The following is a 24,757-nucleotide window of genomic DNA, read 5'->3' as shown; positions in this document are numbered from 1 at the left end:
TCTTCTAACTCTTTTTGATGAATTTCTTGTTCATTTATGAAATCTTCACTCAAATTTTTTGCAAGATTTTGTTTTTTTTACTAGTAATAAATTTGTCCATAGCTCCTTTTTGAGATTCAATTAGTTCTTCTCTGTCATTTTTTTTTTTTTTTTTTTTTAAGTTTTTCATATCCAAAAAGATATTTTGTAGTAGACATTTGTAATTAAAAAATATTTATGAATAAATGAAACACGATCTATAATAAAAATGAAATTACAATTTAACCAGAATAATATAAATTTAATTTACAAAACAATAGAACTTGGTTTATCAAAAGCACAATTGAAACTTTACTAAATTGGATGATTGGATTTGGATCCTCTAATAAGTAAGACCAGCCCACTAGCAAAATGTGTAGGACTCAACTTGATAGTTGATCCACTAAGACTAAGACCCTTAGACCCGCCCACTATCCCTCCATCACCATGCTCCAACCCACTAAATCTGATTTCTTAAAAAAAAAAAAAAAAAAAAACAAACAACGTGTAGGACTAGATCTCACGAAGTACTTTAACTTCCATCCACATCCACTAAATCTGACTTCTTTAGAAAAAAAAAAAAAAAACAACAAAATTAAGTGGGTCCATTCGGACCATTCTATAGCATTCTAGAGAAATCTAAAGAAATAAAAGAAAGAAGAGTCTCACTGAGTACTTTAACTTCCATCCACATCCACTAAATCTGACTTCTTAAAAAAAAAAAAAAAAAAAAACAACAACAACAACAACAAAAAAATTAAGTGTCCATTCGGACCATTCTATAGTATTCTAGAATCTAGAGAAATCTAAAGAAATAAAAGAAAGAAGAGTGAAGTGTAAAGCAGTGCCAGTAAAGAGAAAGAGTACAATAACAACTAAACTATAGTTAAGCAAAAAAAAAAGAGCAAAAACCCAGCAGGGCCAGCACTCCGACATCAAACCATAAAGAAGACGAAAGATGCAAATGAAGAGAAAACAAAAAACGAACCTGAAATGAAGCTCTATGAAAGCACCAAGTCTATTGCCAACACCCATTGATGAGTAAGCCAACTAAAAAAAGTGTTCTTTTTTTTTAAAGAATCAAGATGAAGAGAGTCAGAGAGCAAGTGTTTTTTTTCTTCTTTCTTTTTTCAGCATTTTCTTATTTGTCTCTTCTTTTTGCCTTTTGTAATCTTTTCTTCTGCAAGCTAAAGATTTCTACCATTTGTAATCTTTTCTTCTGCAAGCTAAAGATTTGGTGATGGCCTGATGGGATTAACCTTCATGTTACATTGTCACTTCAGCTTTTTTCTCTGTGAGAAACGGGCCTTCATGGCGTGATGGGATTTGGTGATGGTCGTTTGTAAATTTTTTTTTTTTTTTTTTTTGCTATAAACGGGCCTTCATGGCCTGATGGGATTTGTAATTTTTTATATTTATTTTAATTTTTTTGCAGATGAAAAAATAATATTATATAATATATTATTACTATTTGGGGCTCCCATATAAGTGGGGGTCTTAGGCAATGGGGGTCTTAGGCAGTGGCCTAAATGGCCTATAGCTTTAGCCAGCACAGCTTGTACCGCAACCTCAGTGGAGCTTTGGAATCAGAGATCGATCTTGAAATCTTGAGCGATTTCACGAACCAAGCGCTGGAATAGGAGCTTTCAGATGAGGAGCTTGGTATTCTTCTGGTACTTTTGGATCTCACGGAGTGCAACGGTCCTTGGCCTGAACCTGTGGGGCTTCTTCCCTCCTCCGGTTGCTGGAGCGGACTTCCGAGCAGCCTTGGTGGCCAATTGCTTGCTCGGTGCCTTGCCACCACTGGATTTGCGAGCGGTTTGCTTGGTACGAGCCATTTGAGTTGGATAATTAGGGTTAGGGTTTTGGAGATTGAAACTATGAATTGGATTTCGATTTGAAATTTTGAGAATGTGTGAGAGAAATGGATTTGGATGGAGGGGATTTATACGAAGAGATTGAAATTTTGGGAGGGAGAGGAGGTCGATCATGGACGTTGATTTGCTAAGAGTTTTGGGTGATTGTTGTGTACAGAGTAAGCAGGATGTGGCTTCTGAAGCACGAACCAATTGGGTTAGATTCAGAACGTGGAGTTGTTTGTTTTTATGGGTTTTTTTGTGTGTTTGTTTCTGAAGAAAAATTCTGGATTTATGGGTTTGCTAGAGATTGAATTGGTTACTAGGTTTATGGGTTTATTTCTTCGATTTATTTATGGTTTGGTTTGGTTTCTTGGATTTATTTTTTGTTTTTCTGGATTTGATGGAGTAGATTTGGTTGCCGGATTTGGATTTGGGGTTTGCTGGAGATTGGTTTATTTCAAGGATTTAGGAAGAACACGAAGAACAACTTCAGTTCTTACGAAAAAATAATGAAAGTAAAAAATAAATAAAAAAAGTTTTGTTTTTTAATTTATTTTCTTTTTTGGTTTAAATTGTCTGACTTGACTTTTTATAAAAAAAATTAAAATACTGATGTGGCATATAAAAATGCCAAATAATATTTTAATCGCTACATCAGTGCCACATTAGCTAATAGGGTGTTCCGTCTACCACCTCAGCTTTTCTCGTTAGTTGGCTGACGATAAAGACTTAAATGTCATGCGTTAATTGGTTTAGGGACTAAAAGTGGTAAAAATAAAATGTAAGGACCAAAATAAAAAAAGTGCAAAATGTAGGGACTAAAAGTGCATTTACGCCTAATATTTTATATGGAGAGAGAATAAAAAAGTTTTTATTTTTTTTATTTTTAGCTCTCAGCTAGAGTGAACAACCATATATAGCTGTGCATTGTAGCAAGATAGGTAAAAAATATACCTATTGCAAGATAGGTAAAAAATATACCTATTCCTTCACTGCTGCAATACTCTTTTTAATATATAGTGGTGCTAAAAATAGTTTTTTAGCACCACTATTACTAGTGCTCTTAGGGAAAGGCTTCAAATTTTGGGGCAAAAATTGAAATATATTTTAAAATTTTTTTTTATGAGATATAGGAAAAAAAATTAGCTTCACATTTTTCTTCTACTTTTAAGAAGTTCCAAAGAATTTAGTAATACTAGAGATAATTCAATTTTAAATACATAGAGCTTACAAATATGTGTCACTAATCACAAAAAATAATTCGGATAGGAAAATACTATAAATACTATAAATTTTACTTCAGAACCTTTACAAATTGATATGACAATTAATATGATTTGTGGATATCAACAATCTATTAAATGTATTTTTAAATTATTTTTTGTGATTGGTGAATGATAATACACCTGTATAAGTCTCATGTTGTAAAATTTATAACATCCCTAACATCATTCATTCAAATGCTTTTGTGGGGTTAAGGGCCCAAATCATCTATTGAGTCTTGGACCTTGGCCAAGAGCGTGAGTGATCTGAGGGCGAATGAATAGTAGTAGATGGTTCAAGCTTAGAGTCTCATGAGTAAGGAAAGAATGGGAAGGTGGTCTGAAGAGGCGTGTTTCCTCGGATATGCTAAGTGTAGCTCAAATGTGTATTCCAATATTCAGGGCAACCTTCGAGGAAGCTTTAGTGATAGGGACGTGCGTCATGAACATACAAGAAGGATGAAAACTCAAAAATATCTAAGGGAAAGCTGCTATCACCGCATTGAATGCTCTGCAGCTAATTCTCTGGTCGCATTAATGATGAAGTGATCTCTAAACAGTATTTTTTCAGCCTTACAACCACCCCAAAGACTTCTGGAGGAGGCTAATGGGACAAGGATCAACATGTGTAATCAGTTGTACACGTGTAGGGCAAAAATGAATGGATAGATGTAATATAAATTAGAGTGAAGACCCCAAAGGAAGGGGATCAAAAAATTGTAAAAGAAAACACTATAGCCATCTAAACCATTCATGTAACCTCTTTCATTCAATATATATTAGAACAATGCTCCTTGGATTGTGCCAAAGACATATTTTCTTAAGCAATCTTAGTTCATTTCTATTTGATTATTTTGGAAATCCATTCTAACTGTTATCCCACTCATTAAAGCCTAATTCTTCTACCCACTCTTTACAAATTTATTGTATTGGGCTAAGATCCAATTATATCTTGGGCCCAAGATCTAAAACCAGTCCTTACAGCTTTGTTTATTATTTTTTTTTTGAAGTGTCACTAATCACATTCATAGATACATTGTTTGTAAATTTTTTGTAGTTAAATTTATTATAGTTTTAGCATTTTTCAGGAAAAAAAAGAAAAAAAAAAGTGCATATTACAAGATAAAAGGAAAAGATTTTTGTTTATAAGAAAATTATAATATTAAAAATTATTTAAATAATAATAAAAAAACTCATTTAAATATATATTCTTAGACCTTAAAGTTTGTTGCACCGGCCTGGGAAACAACGGTGGATCTATAGACAAAGCAGAAAAGTCAAGTGGGAAGACGATGGAGGCAAATACAAGAGGATAATAGTAAGACTTTCATCAGTTACCCAAAAAAAAAAAAAAAAATCTTTGTTGTCGCAGTTAAATGGCGGGGTTTGAAAAATTTCAAGGGCAATTTTGTCTAAGACAGTTGTCAATTTTTAATTGGACTGAAAAACACAAATATGGTGTGAGTTATTATTCCTAAAATAACATATACTTTCTCTTGCTCGCTCGGTGACCTTGCTAAAAAGAGAGTAGTTGAGAATGCGACGTGATAAATGATATAATTATTATTTTTAATTTTTTAAAAATAAAAAATACTATATTCATAATTTTTTTTAAGAACATATTCATAATATTTTTAAAATCCTTAAAAAAATTTAAATAATAAATTGTTATTGGTTAGATATACCAAAAAAAAGTAATTTAAATTATAAATTAAAATTTTTTTGAAATTAATTCAAATTAAAACTAATAAAAATTACAAAAAAAAAACAAAAAATCCAGATTTTTCATTCAAAGAAAAAGCTGTTCATGTTGGCCAGAGGTGCAATATGCGCTGGAAGGTGCAATAGCTAGCCGAGCATGACGTGACACAGCGACACTGACAGCGTGAATTTTCTTTTGAAGGATTTGTTTTTTTGTAGAGACATATTATTTCTCTTTTTTTTTTTTTTTTTTTTTTAAAGTAAGTAGTTTCGAGTCGGGACTAGCTCACCTCCTGTTAGTAAATAGTTTTCAAATAGATTTGAGACATTTGTTAAATAATAAATCAAATGGTTAAAAATAAAAACCACGTGAACCTCACCTTATTTATCACACATTCTCCTCTGTTTTGTCTCAAACTTCCTCCCTCTGCAACATCACCGCTGCCAAATCGAAGATCTGCCAGAAACCCAAACATTAATAAAATTCCAGCAAACCTATGAAAGTGAAGCTTATAAAACAAAATTGGGATCAAAGATCTCTGGGTCAAGTTCCATCTATTAGCTTCTGAGTTTTTTAAGGAGAGGTAAATGGCAGTGGAAAGATCTCCATTGGATTGCGTCTCCTTATGCTCTTTGTCGCTGAAGGGTCCCCTTTTCGGTGATGGTGTCGCAGCAGTGACGTTGCAGGGGCAGAAAGTTTGAGACAAAAAAAAGGGGCAAAATGGCCCATTACCATTAATTATTGAAATATTTTGCCCAGAAACACTGTTTCGGAACAATATAGCGATGTACCACTTTTTGTGGTACTCGAGCTTGGTGAGCTCGAGTACCCCCATTTTCTATTCCACCGTGGCCTGCTAACATGGAAAGTTTAATTAAAAAAATAAAAAAAAAATTTGGCCATTTAGTACTCGAGCTTGGTGGGCTCGAGTACTGTTCATGATACCCGAGTCCATCAAGCTTGGGTACCATTCTGTACTGGCAGCTTATGGACTTAACTCCTAAAAAATGGGCCGGCCAGTATAGAATGGTACCCGAGCTTGATGGACTCGGGTACCACGCACTCTCTTAATTTTATAACAATATCAAAACTTCCTCTCTCAATACAAACTGAAACCCAGCTTATAAACTTCATTCCCACAGCTACTCTCTCATCACTCACTCTCTCAATCTCCCTCTCACTCTTTCAATCTCCCTCTCAACTCTCTCTGACTTGCTCAATCTCGCTATCAAACTCTCCCACACGCTCTCAATCTCCCTTTCAGTCTCACTCTCGCTCTCATTCTCCGTCTCCCTCTCGCTCTCGGTCTCCCTCTCGCTCTGTTGCTCACACTCTCGGTCTCCCTCTCACAAGGTATGTCTCGCTCAGCTTGCATCTTCAGTTTGAGCATTGGGTATTTGTGGGTATTTGTGTTTGTAAATTTTGTATTTTTATGCATAATTTGATTCTGGGTTTTGATCCAGAAATTAATTAAGGAATTCAATTCAATTTAGTTAGTTAATTTTTATTTTTGGATGATTACTAGAATGTTGGTCTGGTTGTGCTTGTCTTTTGGGTTTTTTATTTTCTAATTATTAGGTACAATGAGTTTAGGGGAGATGAGAATTGCAGTACAGTAAGTGATATAAACATTTTCTAATTTTTATTTTCTAATTAAACTTTACAACTATGAAAAATCATAGTTAACAGTTCATGGTTAGTTGATATAAACATTTAACTACAATGAATGCTTTTAAGTTCTATCAAATGCTATTTGAATGGTTATGGACACACACTGTTCTTACATACATATATAGGAGCAAATAAATGCTAACATTTTACTTATACCTTCAGCCTTGCATGTAGAAGATGGAAAGATGCTTTAGTAAATTCCGCACAATCTTAGTGCTTAACAGGTCTTATGCTATCATCAGACAATTTTCAAGGCCGTAAAACTCATTTTAAGACTGTCTAAAATTTCTTCTTCTCTTTCAATTTTTTATTTATAAGTAGTAAGATTTTAATGTGAAAGGGGAGATACTCTATGCACACTGGATGTGTGTAGAAGATACTCATAAAAAATGAAAACACTAATCATTGCCTATGAATAGAGAGTGAATCAATGAAATCTAAGAATAGAAATTTACTCATTATTGCCTATGATCGGGACCACTCGAACAATGATCTTAAGAAGCCAGATTTTATCTCTAGAACTGTTGACTCCTTTTCATTAAACATTCACTTCCTTCTCCCCCCATATGGTCCACATTAAACAAAGGTGGTGCCATTATAAGTAAGAGAGCTTCTATGTTTGCTAGACCAGCTATAAAAACCAAATAAATCATCTATCGCTCTCTTCGGCATCACTAGTCACCACTGTTCTCTGTACATAGGGGAAAAAAAATGAGAGCCCTTAACTTAGGAGCAACTTTGCAATGAAGAAGCAAATGGTCTACTTTTTCACTATTACATTTGCAAATACAATATTGATTTACAAAGTGATACTCTTTTAGTTAGAATTTTCCCCAAGGCTATTGTTAATGAATATTTAGATGGTTGTTCTATTTCTGGAATATCTTTGTGGTTATCTGCAATAACAATTTTAGTTAAAATTTTGAAATTTACGAAAATTGTTAATAACCAGAGGTATTTTGCTTATTACCAATTATTAGGGGTGACAATGCTTGACTTCATAGTTTATAGGGGAATTAAATTTGACCCCATAGTTTAGGGAGGGGTGGGAAAATTGCAATTAGCCCAAAGAACTATTTTAATAAATGTCAAAGATGTAGCCATCAAAGACTTTAAATTGTAGAGGTAAGCCGGCAGACCAAACTACGTAACCCCCTTGTGTTCTCTCTTTTTTTCTGCATTATCCTTACAGTATTTTCTATTTCATTTTAATTTCAACAGACCTCATCCATCAAAAGAAACTATAAACCATCCGTTAAGCTAGGCACAACTTGTGATAAACAATTATACACAAAATAGCTCAATAAACGTATTTATGAATTCATCAATTGTTGTATCAACCAGATTCTTTTTACCAACAACAAATGAAGTAAAATTCAGATTGGGATGACTCAAAAGGTCCTTGATCACTTTATTATACTGAATTCCTTTCTTATTTCAAATTAGATGCTAACCTATCTTCAATTAATAGTTATTAGTATTTAGACACTAATATTTTTTTTAATCATTTACTAATTACACACAAATGGAATAATTATGGACCCTTGTTTTCTAGATTTTCAGCTTTTCTTTTCTAATACTAAAAATATTCTATTTGTTATCTCTAAGAGAAAGCAACATAGTTAGAAAAAAAAATATTATAGTTTTTAACAAACTGAAAAATAACTAAAACTTCAAAACTTTGATGACATCAAGCAATGCTTTTGAAGGAAATAAGTTGGACTAGTCCAACTGGCACCATGCAAGTCCTTAAATAATTAAAGCCTTTGAGGATTAGTACAATAATGTTGGCTTTTGTCTCCAATATTTTTTTCAGCATACTGGGTTAATGCAAATGTGGATATGCAAGTTTATTTGAATATTTTAGATTTATTAAAAAGAGAATTTATGCAATTTGTATTGTGAAGAATGTTATTGCACCACACAATCGCGTACTCAATTTTATTTTGTAATTCATTTTTTCAAGTCAATAAGCCATTAAAACTCTATATTTGAGAAGAAAATTGAACTACCCATGATGCGCTTACATTTTTGGCATTTTTTGGGTGTGATTGGTATTTAAATAAGTTCGTGGGTTTCCTATATTGAAAACTTATCCTCAAAGTTATTTAGGCAATTTTTTTATACTCTCAGTACAATGTAATACAAAGACATCTTAATGTTTAATCCCAGAATTAATTGTTTCAATCTACAATTTGATTGCCGTGTGCAATAAGGGTGAAGGACTGCATTAGGAAAAATGCGTGTTTGATTCAAGTTAGGGGCACTAGGAGTAAGGGGGCATGTCAAATCGAATGAAAACTTGTTATTCAGGTTGTGGGAAAGACATGATGGCCTATGTTTGACATTGGAAAACACCTTAACTTGAGTTGAATAATGGGAGTATTGTTCTAGTCTATTCCTATTAAACTCTACGAACCCCTATTACTGTTACCCACAATTTAAACTCTCATCCCTCACTTTCTGAGTCTCCCTCTCACTCTCTCAAGTTTAATTCAATTTTTTTTTATTGAAATCAGTGAAGGCTGCATTAGAGATATATTATTGCCATTTTCAGTCAAATATGTTTATAATTAAAAATAAATAAATAAGATTGTCTTGCTGTTGTCACCAAATGCCAAATATGGACCCACATGGAGCAGGACCCTCTATACGGACTTTGTTGACGAGGCAGGATGAGCATCGTTCAAGTTTGCTTTGGGATGCTCATTTGGAAGGCGAGGTATGCACTTGTTCAATATATGTAGTAGAAAGATTTTTGGAATTTAACTTTGAAGCGTAATTATTATGTGGTACTCTAATTATTATTAATACTAAGCTGCTGTATTTGCAGGATGTGCTAGGTGTATTGACTTGTCGTCACCGAGAGAAAGGTCTGCTTGAAGGTGGGTTAGATGGGTTAGATCCGCGAATTGTCGCTTATATCATTGATGCGGGGTTAGATGGGCTACTTCGGGTCCCACATATGGACCTTGACCACGCATTGATCACATCGTTGGTGGAGAGATGGCGGCCGGAGACGCACTCATTCCACTTGCCCCGCGGTGAGATGACCATCACACTACAAGATATGGAGGTTATAATTGGGGGTTCCTGTGGATGGCTTGCCGGTGGTGGGATGTACATCCCCGCCGATCAATTGGCGCGACCTCTGCGGCAAGTTGCTAGGGCATAGGCCGCCAGAGAGAGAACTTGGTAAAAATAAGAACACTGGAGTGATGGAAGGGCCGAGGGTAAAAGCCAAATGGCTTGAGGATCGGTTTAGCAACCCTCTCCCGGTTGACGCCCCTGAAGGGCTTGTGCAGAAGTATGCTCAGTTTTATATAGTGGAGATGTTAGGTGGTACGCTGTTTATGGACAAGTTTGGAGAACGGATCTCAATTAGGTATCTGCAATTTTTCGATCCAATCAGCAACGGAAAGAAGTATAGTTGGGGTAGTGCAGCACTAAGTTGGCTCTATAGACACCTCTGTAATGCATCAGAGAAGACAGCCAAGCAGATCGGCGGTGCACTGCTATTGGTGCAGTTGTGGGCGTGGGCGAGGTTTCCACACATATGTCCTGTGATGAGGCATCCACACCAGGCACTGCCTCTAGGTCCACTTGCTATCAGGTATATAGCATCTTAGATAGTTACCGTTTTACATTTCCTCATTAACTTTGTTCGCATGGGAATTATGTAAGTAACTAATATGAAGGTTATGTCTGTGTTGTTTGCTAGATGGAAAGGGGCTAAGATAACAACTGAACATTCAATGCACGTCCTACGTGCCTATTGTGTGTCGCTTACTTCACTACGGCCAAATCAGGTATCGTGTCTTACAAGTGCGAACCGCTTTGGCATGTAGTTTTTGTAATTACAATTCACTTTGGAATGAATAAACATTTTTTATTTCAGAGTTACATGTATTGTTCACATTCGTTACTCATTTTTTCTAATTATATTGTTAATATGGTTGTTTGCACCTGTTGGATCATTGTAGATTGTCTGGGAGCCGTACAGAAATTATTTGGGTTCCCTGCCCGCATATTGTACGGCAGGCCAACACATATGGAGGTCTATCGTACCGCTCATACATTTTTGGGTGGTTGAAGGCCATCATCCCGAACGTGTTCTCCGACAGTTTGGGATGAAGCAAGGCATACCAGTCGATGTTGATACTTCAATTGAACTGCACAAGATAACCCTCCAGGGCAAGCACCATCAAGATTGGGTTGAAGTATATGCCCCGCATATTGCTAAATGGGTTGCGCACGACATAATTGCTGATGCACCGCCCTTTCATGGGGAGATGAGCTACAATGACGAGTATATGGTGTGGTTTCGTCCCCGCACTGTTCGCCATATTACAAAAGAGACTTCGTACTGGGACACTTTGGTAAGTTTACAAAGACTGTTTCGTTATAAATGTACCTTGCTTCGCATAGTTTAGTTCAACTTACTAACACTACTCTTGTATATTTGTGACAGGTTGAATCGCAGTTGAGCATTTTGGCGAAGTGCGAACCAGGGTCTAAGATTTACACCAACTCTATTAATGCCTTGCAAGTTGTTGAAGAGATTGGTCGGTTAACCTTGGACCATGCACGCGAGGTGGGCAACACAAGTGAACCGGCTGTAGGTCGTGGTCGGCAAGCAGGTGGACGTCAAAGGCATAGAGGCCGTCAATCTAGTCAGCGTCATACATCTAGTCGGCCTTCCACGTTTGGTCAGCGTCACACACCCGTGCCCACATCTAGTCGACGTCCCACGTCTAGTTAATGTCATACATCTGGTCCGCGTGACACACCCGTGCCCTCATCTAGTCGGCCTCACACACCCGTGCCTATATCTAGTCGGCGCCACACACCCGTGCATGACCACACCATGGAGGAAGCAAGTCAGACAACAGATGAGATGTGTTTGGACATTGCTTATGACATAGGCTCCATGGCACACGATGATGCGGGTCCATCCCATACATTCCCATTGACTACCGGCACTGCCCCCACAGTTGTACATGGTAGAGATGAGATGAGGTCCATGCCCACTCTTGGGCGACCCACCCCTGGTGCTGTCCCCCCTGAGTTTGTGCATACCGAGTTCATCCAGACACAGATACCCACCCCCCCACCAGAGCCTTCGCACATTGAGGCCTTCCACGTTTGGTCAGCGTCACACACCCGTGCCCACATCTAGTCGACGTCCCACGTCTAGTTAATGTCATACATCTGGTCCGCGTGACACACCCGTGCCCTCATCTAGTCGGCCTCACACACCCGTGCCTATATCTAGTCGGCGCCACACACCCGTGCATGACCACACCATGGAGGAAGCAAGTCAGACAACAGATGAGATGTGTTTGGACATTGCTTATGACATAGGCTCCATGGCACACGATGATGCGGGTCCATCCCATACATTCCCATTGACTACCGGCACTGCCCCCACAGTTGTACATGGTAGAGATGAGATGAGGTCCATGCCCACTCTTGGGCGACCCACCCCTGGTGCTGTCCCCCCTGAGTTTGTGCATACCGAGTTCATCCAGACACAGATACCCACCCCCCCACCAGAGCCTTCGCACATTGAGGATCGACTGCGAAGGCTGCTACGGACACGGACACGGACACGGACACATCCTCCTGATTGTGGGACTGGACATGGTACTATAGTTTGATTCAATACTGATTACATATACATCTCTTTATAGTTAAATCATTTGCATATTAATATTTGCTTGTGTTGTGTTCTTTTCAGGGAAGGTGAGACCAGTGAAGGAACCGGTGAGGAGAAGAAAATGAGAATGATTCAAGAATGGTCAAGAATCAGTGCTACTTTGGGTTTGGTATATCATCTTTTTGTCATGTATGGGATCTTCTTGTCCTTTGGTGATATATTTTTTGTAGCACATATATTTTGGCAATGAACTTGAAGATTTGGGCTTAGAAGCTGATATATTTTTTGTTCGTAAGTTGCAAAATTCTGCCAATGAACTTCAGAAATTTCCATTTGAGACCTATAGAATAACTTATGTAAGTTATTTTTCAGTTGCACAACTATTTTTTTGCTAGTAAATTTAGGAAAAGGTGGTATTTGGCCAATTTGGCCAATAGTCAAGTCTACAATAAAAATTGAGATACACTTCAGCTCAAGAAAAAAACCCTTTCATATAACATTCTTTTTGGATTGGTTCATTTGCCATATTAAATTTTTAAATTTTGTCATTGATTTGAGCCTAAATTGTGAGGGGGCAGGACTTGTTATTAGTAATTGGGAATTGAGTTTAGAAAGTTTGTTGGTGGATAAGCTTCCTTAGAAAGGTGAATTCCCAAATATTATTTGCTCTATAGGTTCACAATTGTTCTATGGTGTGGGAATATAAGTTTTTAAACAATTAGGGGTGGAGATGATATCTTAGAAAATGGCTAGCAGTACAAGAAAGAAGCTGCATTTACGTAGATTCCGTCCCTTCAGACCTGGAAAAGAATCAATTCAACCTGAACACTCACTGATCGGAGGACCTGGCTTCTCAAGGGTAGTCTATTGCAACAGTACAGAAAGTCAAAAGGTCCTAACTTATGGCAACAATTATCTCAGAAGTACAAAGGTTAGTGTCTTGCACTTAGATCCTCTTGGTTTTACATTTTCTGTTGTAAAAAATCCTGTACTTTGCTACAGAAAACATCGCAGTTCACTCATAGCATGGTGATATTTTTGAGCTCTTCTGCTCAAGGTAATAATGTAAGTTTTTGAGAGATATATGGCTGAAGTGACATATTTTCATTTTACAAATCTTATAAAGTTTTGAATATTTTGGAGTTTAGTAGTGATCAAGCCTTGTGGTTTTGGCAATATGAATTGCTTGATGAAATGATGAACTTTGGGTTCCCGCAATTCACTGAAGCAACGATTCTTAGTGAGTTTATCAAGACTAATGCTTTTAGAATGGAAGTGACATAGTGTCCTCCCATGGCTGTGACGAATGCCGTTTCTTGGCGTAGTGAAGGGATACGGTACAAGAAGAATGAAGTAGGTTGATTTCTTTGTGCATGTTATTATTATTTAATTGAGTTGCAATGTGACATGTGAAATATTGCTTCATTCATTATAACTCAGGTTTTCTTGGATGTGGTGGAGAGTGCATGTTATTATGTAGCAATTGTTGCATAAAGGGTAAGGTGGCAGCGAAAGAGAAGTGACAGAAAATCATGGGTTAAGCTGGTCGTGTCACTTCTCTTTGGCTGCCACCTTACCCTATATGCAGCAATTGCTGCATACAAGGTTGCTGCAAATCCTCTCCCATTTCTGAATGTAGCTTTTAATATTCCCTACCAAATGCGAGCAATGGTGTCTTTGGAAAGTGGAATATTCATACATTTGAGGAAAGGGAGTTGCTGGTGCCACATATCAAGTTTTCTTTTCTCAAGACTTTAGACAAGTAGACTTCCAATTCCATTGGTTTCTCCATGCTTCGCTTCATAGACATTTAGGTGATTTATATTTTTGATGTTAATTTCTTCGTTTGATTTTTTTTTTGTTTATGTATATTTTTGACCGGGGGGGGGGGGGGGGGGGGGAAGAAAAAAGGTGCTTATTACTTTTTGTTTGTAATTGCAATCCCCAGGTTTGGGCTTCGTAAAGAAAGTTTTCTGACTAAAATAAAATATTAATATAAAAAAGGAAGAAAATTAGGTTCTTATTTCTTCTAAGGCAATGAATGCTTGACTTGTTATAAGAGAAATGGCTCTTTGACTGCTGGCTACTTCAATTCTGTCGATTAATGATAATCGGTATTAAAGTGGATTGGTTTCCAATAATATGTGTGTGTGTGTGTGGTATTCTCTTCATCCGTTGCTTTGTTTTGATTACAGTATAATTTGATCTACTTTGTCATTTTATAATATACTAAATGCATTCGTCTAATACTTCTGGGCTTTAAATACCATATCCTATGTTTTTTGTTTAGCTCACTTGTTAAAAATGACACGTACTGGTCCAAATTTAATGCTTGTGTAGAACTAACTAATCTTTTTGCTTTGAAATAGTTTGCACATTCATGAACGGAGTTATTTTTAAGCTAGCAAAATTTGAAAATTTTGAATTCATGGTCAGTTAGGTGCATTTTACTGATAGCAAATTGATGGGTAAAACCTGACTACATCCTTCAAATAGAGTTTCTAGAGGGAAACAAGCTGCGGTTGATTATAGTGTCAATCTTCAAATTGATGGTGATGAAAAGCGTGAACATGGACCATCACCGAAATTAAATCTGGACCTCTTTTGTCTGGGACAGCTTACTGCATTTCCTCTTGCAGCATGATTTTGCTGAATAAAGTGGTTTTATCCGGTTATAATTTCAATGTAGGAATATCCCTAATGTTTTATCAGGTATGTCATCCATTTGCTTTTCAGGTAGGATGAAGTATGCCTAGGTGTCTAATGAGTCCTAGTAGCAACATTTTTTCTACATTACATGCTTTTGCTAGTCAATCTATAACTGAACAGCCTATTTGTTGTACCTATGGATATTTTATAAGTTGAATTAACCCTTGTCACCTGTTAAATGGCATATTTTCTTCCTTGTGCATTATATCAAATTCATATAAACACGATGACATCTATTCTTTTTTCATGTAATTTTATGCAGAACCTTATCAATTCTTTAGTTGTTGTGTTATTGGGCCTCTATCGAGTAGTTTCTGTGGAAAAGCTGAACTGGAAGCTGATTAGGGTCTGGATCCCTGTCAATGTAATATTCATAGGAATGCTTGTATCCTGCATGTATAGGTATGTTATGAACTGCAATTGTTAGGTACTCCTATTATGAGCAATTGTTTAGACCTAGAGAGAAGAGAAGAAGATCCTAAATATGAAGGGAATATAAGTGAGGAAAAAAAATCTAATTACGTTCACTTCCTCTATTTGACATATTACTGAAATATTCTGTCTAATATTTATGTTCATTTAATGTTTCTGGTGCATTTTTCTTTTCAGTTTGAAGTACATAAATATAGCAATGGAGACTATTCTGAAGAACATGACAAATATTTGAACAGCAATTGCAGAATTGTATATATTTCGGAAACATCAGAATCAAAAAGTGTGGACTGCAATGTTTTTAATGGTAAATGACATACCTCTTCTAACATGTTAAAGCATGAATTCTATATTCTCGTTACCGGTGATGATGACTGTTGGCAGTAAAGGATATTCCTATTTATTTTAAACTCATACATTGGCATAGAGTTACTTAAATGTAATTCTGGATTGATCTTTTATTATTAAGGGATTAGTTTCACGTGCAGTACAAAAGCACTTTAGTTGAAATCTAATTTTTGGAATTAAATTTTTTTTAAGGACAAATTTACAGTTTACTCTCATTACACATTGAGCCATATTGGAAGAAACTTATCACCCAAATCTTAATTTTAGATAACTTGGTATCTCACTTCCCTTATCAATGCCAAAACCCATCTAAGCTCCATACGTTCTTGGGTCCTATTTTATACTTTTGGAAAGAGATATCAGTTTAATATTGCATTTTACATAAAATTTATCTTTGAATAATTAATTTGTAATTCATGTTATTCCTACCAATCCAACACCCCCCCCCCCCCCCTCTCTCTTCCCCATTTAATTGTTTTGTTTTCGTTCTTAATAAAGAGTTTAGGTGGTCTGTACTTTGTAAACTGCAGATTCTCTCTGCTGTCAGTGGTGGTATCACAGATCTTTCCTTTGACGCAGTGGGTTATGCATGGCAGATTATGAATTGCATTCTAACAGCTACCTACTCTGTATGTTATTTCTGAATGCAATGTATTATTTATCTATACCTTATTTCCTTTAAAAATTGTAGTAAGTTTACATGTTTAATTTTGGGATCTGTACTTTTGAGTTTGGACTATGGGAAACATGGTTTTTAGTGCAGATCACTCTATATTTCTAAATTTGTGAATTAATATGCTACATTTTCCCTTTGTGGCAGCTCACCCTGCGGCGTGTCATGGACGAGGCAAAGAAGTCAACAAGTTCTGGATCACTCAATGACATTTGTTCACACATGCTTGAATTTTGTGTCCTGTCTTGGAGAAACTTCATCCGTTGCTTTGTTTTGTTCTATTGTAGGGTGAGAACTTAATTGTGGCAGTTGATGATGATGGCTGCTTCACTACAAAAATTTCTGAGTTCAGTGGGCAGTATGTGAAACCGTTATGTATGAACTCTGAAGTTGTTAAGACAGCATTGCAGCAATTCATGTACAAATGCAGATTATTATTTCCTTGTGTACAAAGCTTTCCCTTTTTCATTTACAGTATTTGAAACCAAGAATGTTTGTCATATTATTTGGTAATTGAATAATAAAACAGGCAGATTCGTACCCGAGTTTGGTGGACTTAGGTACTTCATGTACTCGAGTTCTTTAAACTCGGGTACAAATCTGCCTCCCAAAAATGTTTTCTAAAAAAACCTTGACCTTTTCTCAAAGCACCCCGAATTGTACCCGAGTTTGGTGGACTCGGGTCCTTTACTTTAGAAGGTACTCGGGAAGTTGCTTCTTTATTTGGATATTTTTTTGATAACTTGCGTAAAAGGGAAATGCATTTTGTAGGTGGCAATTTTTCTTCTATTTTTTACTTAAATGGTATAGAGTGAATTTGTTTTTCTTCATAATATATGGTATTATTAATATTTGTACAGAAGGGACTTATCAAAAAAATATTTTTTCAGAAGGGATAGTCATTGTTGGTTGCCTTTGAATGACAAAATTCAGTTTGGCTAGCTTCTCTTTTGGGAGCTTTTTTGCTTAAAGGTGAGATAGATAATGGCTTTAAGAAAATAAGCCAGCTTATTTGCTTAAAGCTATTTTCTTCTTCACCTTTAAATAAATAAACTCCCAAAATAAAAGCTCACACACAAAAACTTAGTTTTTTTTTTATCAGATATCTATATAAACCCAGACTCTTGCCTAGTTAATCTTGCTGCCGTTTTTTATTAATTCTCAAATTACACACATATTCAACGTTTTTAATTAATTCTCAAATTCTCGTCAATAGAAAAAAAAAAAAAAAAAAAAAAAAAAAAAGAATTTACCCAATGTAAAATCTGCCTGTTTTAAAAAATTAGGCAGATTGGTACCCAAGCCCAGGAAACTCGGGTACCAATCTGCCTAATTTCAAAAAATTAGGCAGGCCTGCCTAATTTTGGTAGAAGGTAAAATTTCTTTTTTTTATTTATTTATTTTTATTTATTTATTTTGGTAAATTACACACATATTCAACGTTTTTTTTTTATTAATTCTCAAATTCTTGTCAATACAAAAAAAAAAAAAAAGAATTTACCCAATGTAGAAATCTGCAAGTTTTACAAAATTAGGCAAATTGGTACCCGAGCCCAGCAAACTCGGGTACCAATCTGCCTAAATTCAAAAAATTAGGCAGGCCTGCCTAATTTTGGTAGAAGGTAATTTTTTTTTTTGGGTAAAATTACACACATATTCAACGTTTCTATATATATATATATATATATATAATAGTAGAAGCTGAGAGAAAGTAAGTTCCTAGAATTAAGGAGGTAATGACAAATAAGAAAAGTACCTACCTAAAATTCAGACACGTTTAAGGTAAAAAGCGATAAATTACATCATATTATATATAATAAAAGTTGGGCTTAGACGCCGTGGTTGCGCCAAGTGGCTTCACCAAATTGCAAAAATTTTAATAAATTTTTAGATTTTAAGAATAGATATATACATATTTTTTGGATAAATATGACAAATCAAGTAATGAAAGAAAATAATATTTGATTTACAACTATAGCAGTTGTGTTTATCTAAAATGTTATCAACAAAGTCTAAAATCAATAGACTCTTCATCTAATTTTTTTTTTAATTTAAATTATATTATCACATGTAACAAAAAAACAATATAATACACGTAAAAACAAAATACGTACATAGTACAGTTAAAGTTGAAAAAATAATCTTAATTAAAAAAAAAAAAAAACCAACAACATAGTACATGTTTCTATGATATATATATATATATATATATAAAATAAAAAAAATAAAAAAAACCAGATATAACTGCACTTAAAAAGAAAATAGCAAAAAAAAAAAAAAACATATAATAATAATACTACATGTAAAAAGAACCTTATTTTTTATAAAAACAAAAACCAACAGCATAGTACACATTTATATGATTTTAACTTCTCCTATAATTTCTAAGTTGATAAAAATCATAATTTGATGACAATCCAAATTCTATCATAATTTGATTACAATCCAAATTCTATCTTAATTTGATTACAATCCAAATTCTTCATCTAATCCTTTATAAAAAAATTCTTAATTAAAAAAAAGGTAAAATCTAAGTTGATAAAAATCATAATTTAATTACAATCAAAATTTTATCTTTATTTGATTTCAATCTAAATTCTTTATCTAATCCTTTATAAAAATAAAAATAAAAATAAAAATTTACTTAAAAAAAACCTGCAACATAGCACACGTTTGAGTTGAAAAAAAAAATCTTATCAAAAAAAAAAAAAAAAGAAAAGTTGAAAAACAAATCTTAATTAAAAAAAAAAAAAAAAACAGCAACATAGAGCACGTTTTTATGATTTAAAAAAAAAAAAATCGATATAGCTACACTTAAAAAGAAAACAGCCAATAAAAAAAACATATAATAATACACATAAAAAGAAAATAGCTGTACCAATTAAGTTTGAATCCAAGAGAAATTGAGTTGAACTAAAACTCTTGAATCCAAGAGAAATTGAGTTGAACTAAAACTCTACTAAACCTACTCCACTCTACTATTTAAGAATGCCAAAATCAATACAAAAAAAAACCAAAATTAATTAAGTGAAGAACTACTAAATGAAGGATTTGGCTTCTTCAATGAGAATAGCTATCTTCTTTTTACTTTTTACTTTTTGCATTTTTTCTATTAATGTAGTTCAATTATTGCTTAAATTCTATGTTTTTTTTTAAAAATATTTTATATAATGCAATTCATCTTAATTATTGATGTATTTTTTTGATTTAGTGTTCTTAAGTGATTGTGCAGATTATTTCCTTACTTATAGCAATATCAAGATGGCTAGATACAAATGACAACATCAAAATAGTTAGACATGGGTAATTTATATGTAAACTTTTACACATTTACATTGCAATACAATTTTTCTTTATGTACTTTCATTTATCTATTTTTAAAATTATTTTGAATGTGATACTCTAGAAGGTCTAGATACTTATATATTTTTTTTGTAATTTATGGAATATTTGTTTCGGTCAAAATATTATCACTGAATCTATTTGGGATGGAGCTCATCTACAATATGAAATTATGAGATTTATGTGAGAAGAGCTATCTTCATTTTTTTTTAGTTTCTATTTTTCTATTAAAGTAGTTCAATTATTGCTTAAATTATATGATTTAAAAAAAAATTAGATAATGCAATTTATCTTAATTATTGATACTATTTTTTTATTTGGTGTTCTTAATTGATTATACAGATTATCTCCTCCCTTATGGAAACATTAAAGTGGTTATGATTGGTAATTTATAGATAAAATTTTACATTTATATTGTAGTCTAAATACTTACATTTTTTGTAATTTATGTATTTTTTTATATAGTAGTTTGTGGAATTTTTTTTGGCCATATATGCAAGAAATTTATCTATAATTAGAATGGAAAGATTTTTAAGTGCCACACACACACGCATAATCAAAATACAATTTTAATACTAAGATCTTTTAGAAATTTAAAACTTGCCATAATTTTTTAAAAATATTTTATAATATCTTTTTTTGCAAAAAAAAAAAAAAAATACTTACATAATATACATTTTCCATGTACTTAATTTAAAAAATATTTTTACTATTTTATTTGTTATTAAATTTGATTATATTATCAAAAATAATAATAATTTATATAAATTATTTTTAAATACTTACATATTTGGTTGGATCGATTTTAATTTAGGTATTTGGGTTACATTAGGTTTTGATTTGATTTTTTGAAATTTGGGGTTATATATGATTTAGGTTTGGAGAGGGCAAAGACAGAGAAATAAGAAATAAGAGAGAACGTGGGTTCGTTATTCAGAAAGAGCACTGTGGGTTCGTTATTCAGAAAGAGCACTGGTAACCAGAGAAATCAAACTTCCTATCAGAACGCCAGAAACCTTTATCGGTATTTATTTTTTTTTAATATTGCTTTAAACGTTTGAGTTGATTTAGTCTTAGGTTTGGGTATTTAATTGAATTGATTTTGATTCAAGATCTATCTTCCTTTTTTACTTTTTTTTCCCTCTTAAGCACACTCTTAAATACAATTCCGAGAGCGTGAGGGAGATTGAAGAAGTTTGATTTTTTTTTTTTTCTTTTTTGATTTTGATTGTCAATTTTTCATATACTTACTGCTACAATTATAGGAAAAATAATTGTGTTAAGTTCTTAAAATTTTCTATTGCATATGACTAATTGTTAACAATTTTCTATTCAATTTTTATCTATTTTAAATTGGTTCTATGACAGAGTTTGTTTGATGTTTCTGAAATGATTTCAAATTGCAGAGTGAATATTTGTGGATTTGTTTAATTAGTTTAAATAGATGGGTTAGATTTAGTTTTGATCAAGGGATTTTGGTTAGAAATTTTGTTTAGGTTAGCTGGCTTGGCATAAATTGGTTTTAGGTATCTAGAATCGATTTTGCATATTTGGGTTATAATTGATTGCACTAGTTTCATTACTCCACTGTAGTTGTTAGGAAATATTGTCCTGAACATTCGGTGCCCTGTTTCTTAAATGCTTCTCACTTGGATATGAAAGAATCATCCTTCAATTGTGTTCCTTGTGAACTTCTTTATCAAAAAACATGTATCATTCGTGTATGGTATGTTAGTTTTCTCAATTAGTTCATGAAAGAAATACCATATTGCCAAGTAGTTTTTTTGCTGCATTATGTTTTGATTTTTTTAAAAGTTGTTTTAAAAGATTATCAGAGTTATCCTAATATTTAGAGGTTATCAATCTGATGGTTGTTATTGTAGTGGTTGGTAGTGTTGAAGGAGATGTTCTTCATGGTTGAGCTCCACATAGAAATTTCCAATGTTCTTTCACTATCGGATTTTTATTACTGCAAGGACCAGTTTTGAGTGTGTGATTTTTTGAAATTGTGTTCTAGCCCATGCATGACACGAAATTTGATGGGTTTAATCTTTGATCTCAGAAATATAAATAAGAAACATTTAATATTTTTCTTTGTTTGGTTTGTTGGTGCTAAGATGTAAACATTTAAGATTTTTTGTTTGGTTGAGGGGGGTCACTTTGTCAAGAGTGTAGTAAATTGTTTATGCACGTACAATGTCATTTACAGATTTCTTTTAAATTTTGTTGTGAATTGTGATATCAATATTTGGTTAAGATTAATAATTTTTATAGATTAGTTCTTTGGAAATTTGGTTTTCTTTTTAAATATTGTTGTTTTATTTAAGTATACGTATGTGGGATTGGCCTATGTATGCTCAACATACATATTCATATTGGTATATTTAATTTGTGTTTGTGTGTGACCTTGGGTCCTTGCTGTCTAATTGTTACTTTCTCTCTCAAAAGGTTGAATGCTTTCTTATGTTATTAATTTTTGATGATTTCTAAGTTATTCTTTATGTTGGTGCTATGTATCATTTTTTTTGTGTGTGTGTAGTTATAGTCATTGAGATTGCTCGGAATGAAAGATTATGGGTGAGAAAGTTGGATACTTTTAACCCAATTTTGTTGGGTAAGCAATTCTAGAGATTTGAGCCGGAAAGAAATCACCTTTGGAAGTGAGTTTCTTGAATAAAGTATGGGGAGGTTGGGGACAATTGACATTGGATTTAGCAATTGCAACCTTTGGAGAAACAAAAATGTAGGATGGGATAGGTTTGCAGGACATGTGACTTTTGTTATTGGGGATTGTAGAAAAATAAGATTGTGAAAATTGACTGGGAGACCATATGCAACAAGAGCATGATTTCATATCAGTAGGTTACCTATTTGGATGAGCTCACATTTTGCTGATTTTTTTAAATCTTGCAGATTGCTGTTGGCAATGGTATTTTGCTTATTAAATCTGATGCCCAATATCAACCTATGTTACTAATTCTATTCATGATTCTCAGTGTTAAAAATAGGAAAGTGAGATACTTTTTTTTTTTATGCTCCCCATAGGACAGAACATTCAAAGCAATTTTTTAGAATTATGATAAATGAATTATATATTTTGAGAGTGAGAGAGACGTATGTGTGGTCGTCGATGATAAAGACAGTTATGTTAGTCAGGTATGTATAGTTGGCCCATTTGGATGGTGATGAAATCAGGGGAATGTTTAGTTTTATGACTATGACATTGAAATTTGCTATCAATTCATCAATATTTTTTCTCTAAATTGTGTAGCTTTCATGATGTTCAATAATTTTATCTTATCTATATATATATATATATTATAAAACCGAAACCTTTGACTTTCAGTTAACTTCATAATATGATGCTACATTAGTTAGCTCCACAAATTTTGTGTTTTTGATGAATTTGGGGATACCCAGATTTACTATTAGGTTCTAATTCAGAAGACCCATTTGGTTATTGATTTTAAATGATAGTTGTGCTCTAATCATTATTATAATTTTTGCTTTTTAAGTTTGTTCTCATCTTTTCTATTTGTTCATTCAGTAGATTTCAGATGCTATTATTTGGTTCTCTTTTAGAATAGTATTTTGTTATTGCCTATTGGCTTTTCTTTCATATACGGTGGTTAGAGACAATTTTGTGATGCTATCTCTAATCACCTATCCTCTAGATCATATGGAACCATATATAGTTAAAATATTTCACTGTGAAATTGCTCTCTATAGTTTCTTTAAAGTGGTTTCTAAAGCAATTTTGCTCTTGAGGAAATTTTCTTGACGATGGGCTATAATTATTATGGTTTTTTTTTTCGATAACAATTGTTATAGTTATTATTGTCTTATCAATGTTGGTGCTAAATTTGATTTCTTTACTCTTTTGCAGCTTTAACTTAGCCTCATTTGATCAAATTCTTTAGACGAAGTATTAAGATAAAGAACATGAAACCAACTACAACCATGATTCTCTACCAAATTGCTTCCAAGGATATTCTCAGCATTCTCTTTTAGCTGGGATTTTTTTTCACCTTAATTGCTAGAAATATTTTGTATTCATCACAAGGGATGTTACCATTAACATTTTTTTATTTGGGAAAAGGTTACCATTCATTTTAGTTGCTTATGATATTCTTAAAAGAAATCTATTTTTAAGAATCATATTGTGATGGAAATTATATGTGTTATTATACGACTCTTCTAAAACTATTTATTATTAATTTCTAATTAATTAATGTTATTAAAATTCTATTTCATATATCCTCATTATCAATAGCCGGAGTAGAATTTTATGACATTAGCTAAACAAAATATTTAATCTAAATTAAGCTTAAAGAAAATTTAATTAGATTCTTAATTTTGCGCCGTGTGTCTTATCTAATTTTTAATTTTTAGGTCAACTGAATTATTGAGTGTTAATATCGAAAAGTCCAAATCTAATTGATGTCCAAATTTGTGCTACGGGTCCATCTAATTTTTTAAATTTTGTAGTGAGGGAATTATTGGATACAAAAACCAAAAAATTTTAAATCCAATTAAATATTTTTAAAAATGTATGGTTTAAAAAAAGTATAAACTAATACTACGTATAATTTGAACCGTGTAATTGCAATTATTTTTAATTGTACCCGTGAATATGTACGGGGTTATACACTAGTTTTATTAATTCTCAAATTCTCGTCAATACCAAAAAAAAAAAAAAAAAAAAGAATTTACCCAATGTACGAAGCTGCCTGTTTTAAAAAATTAGGCAGATTGGTACCCGAGCCTAGCAAACTCGGGTACCAATTTGCCTAATTTCAGGCTGAGGCAGGTACAGCTTGGGCCTACCTAATTTTGAAATTAGGCAGATTGGTACCCGAGTTTGCTGGGCTTTGGTACCAATCTACCTAATTTCAAAAAATCAGGCAGGCCTGCCCAATTTTGGTAAAAGGTAAAATTTATTTATTTATTTATTTTTTGGTAAATCACACACATATTCAACGTTTTTTTTATTAATTCTCAAATTCTCGTCAATACCAAAAAAAAAAAAAAAAAAAAATTTACCCAATGTACAAAGCTGCCTGTTTTAAAAAATTAGGCAGA

At 33.4% G+C, this 24,757-nt stretch overlaps 1 protein-coding gene, 1 long non-coding RNA gene and 1 pseudogene across 2 annotated transcripts; all 3 read left to right on the top strand.

Annotated features, from left to right (window-relative positions):
* The first annotated feature begins 8,907 nt into the window (after window positions 1-8,907).
* Window positions 8,908-11,690, top strand: LOC126693362 (serine/threonine-protein phosphatase 7 long form homolog). The gene is made up of 5 exons (XM_050389310.1): window positions 8,908-9,234; window positions 9,346-10,125; window positions 10,234-10,321; window positions 10,496-10,891; window positions 10,984-11,690. The coding sequence occupies exons 2-5, from the start codon at window positions 9,731-9,733 to the stop codon at window positions 11,272-11,274; spliced, it is 1,170 nt and encodes a 389-aa protein (XP_050245267.1). The 5' UTR covers window positions 8,908-9,234; window positions 9,346-9,730; the 3' UTR covers window positions 11,275-11,690.
* Window positions 11,691-14,475: 2,785 nt separating this feature from the next.
* On the top strand, window positions 14,476-16,893 carry LOC126691361 (GDP-mannose transporter GONST2-like; annotated as a pseudogene).
* Window positions 16,894-20,469: 3,576 nt separating this feature from the next.
* Window positions 20,470-23,864, top strand: LOC126693361 (uncharacterized). Its single transcript, XR_007645312.1, has 2 exons — window positions 20,470-20,699; window positions 23,562-23,864. It is a non-coding gene; the product is annotated as an uncharacterized LOC126693361 (long non-coding RNA).
* The last annotated feature ends 893 nt before the right edge of the window (window positions 23,865-24,757 follow it).

The sequence above is a fragment of the Quercus robur genome, chromosome 7 (assembly GCF_932294415.1).
Source record: "Quercus robur chromosome 7, dhQueRobu3.1, whole genome shotgun sequence".
Taxonomy (NCBI): Eukaryota; Viridiplantae; Streptophyta; class Magnoliopsida; order Fagales; family Fagaceae; genus Quercus; species Quercus robur.
Note: the sequence above shows the minus strand (reverse complement) of the source record. Positions and strands in the feature narration are given on the sequence as shown.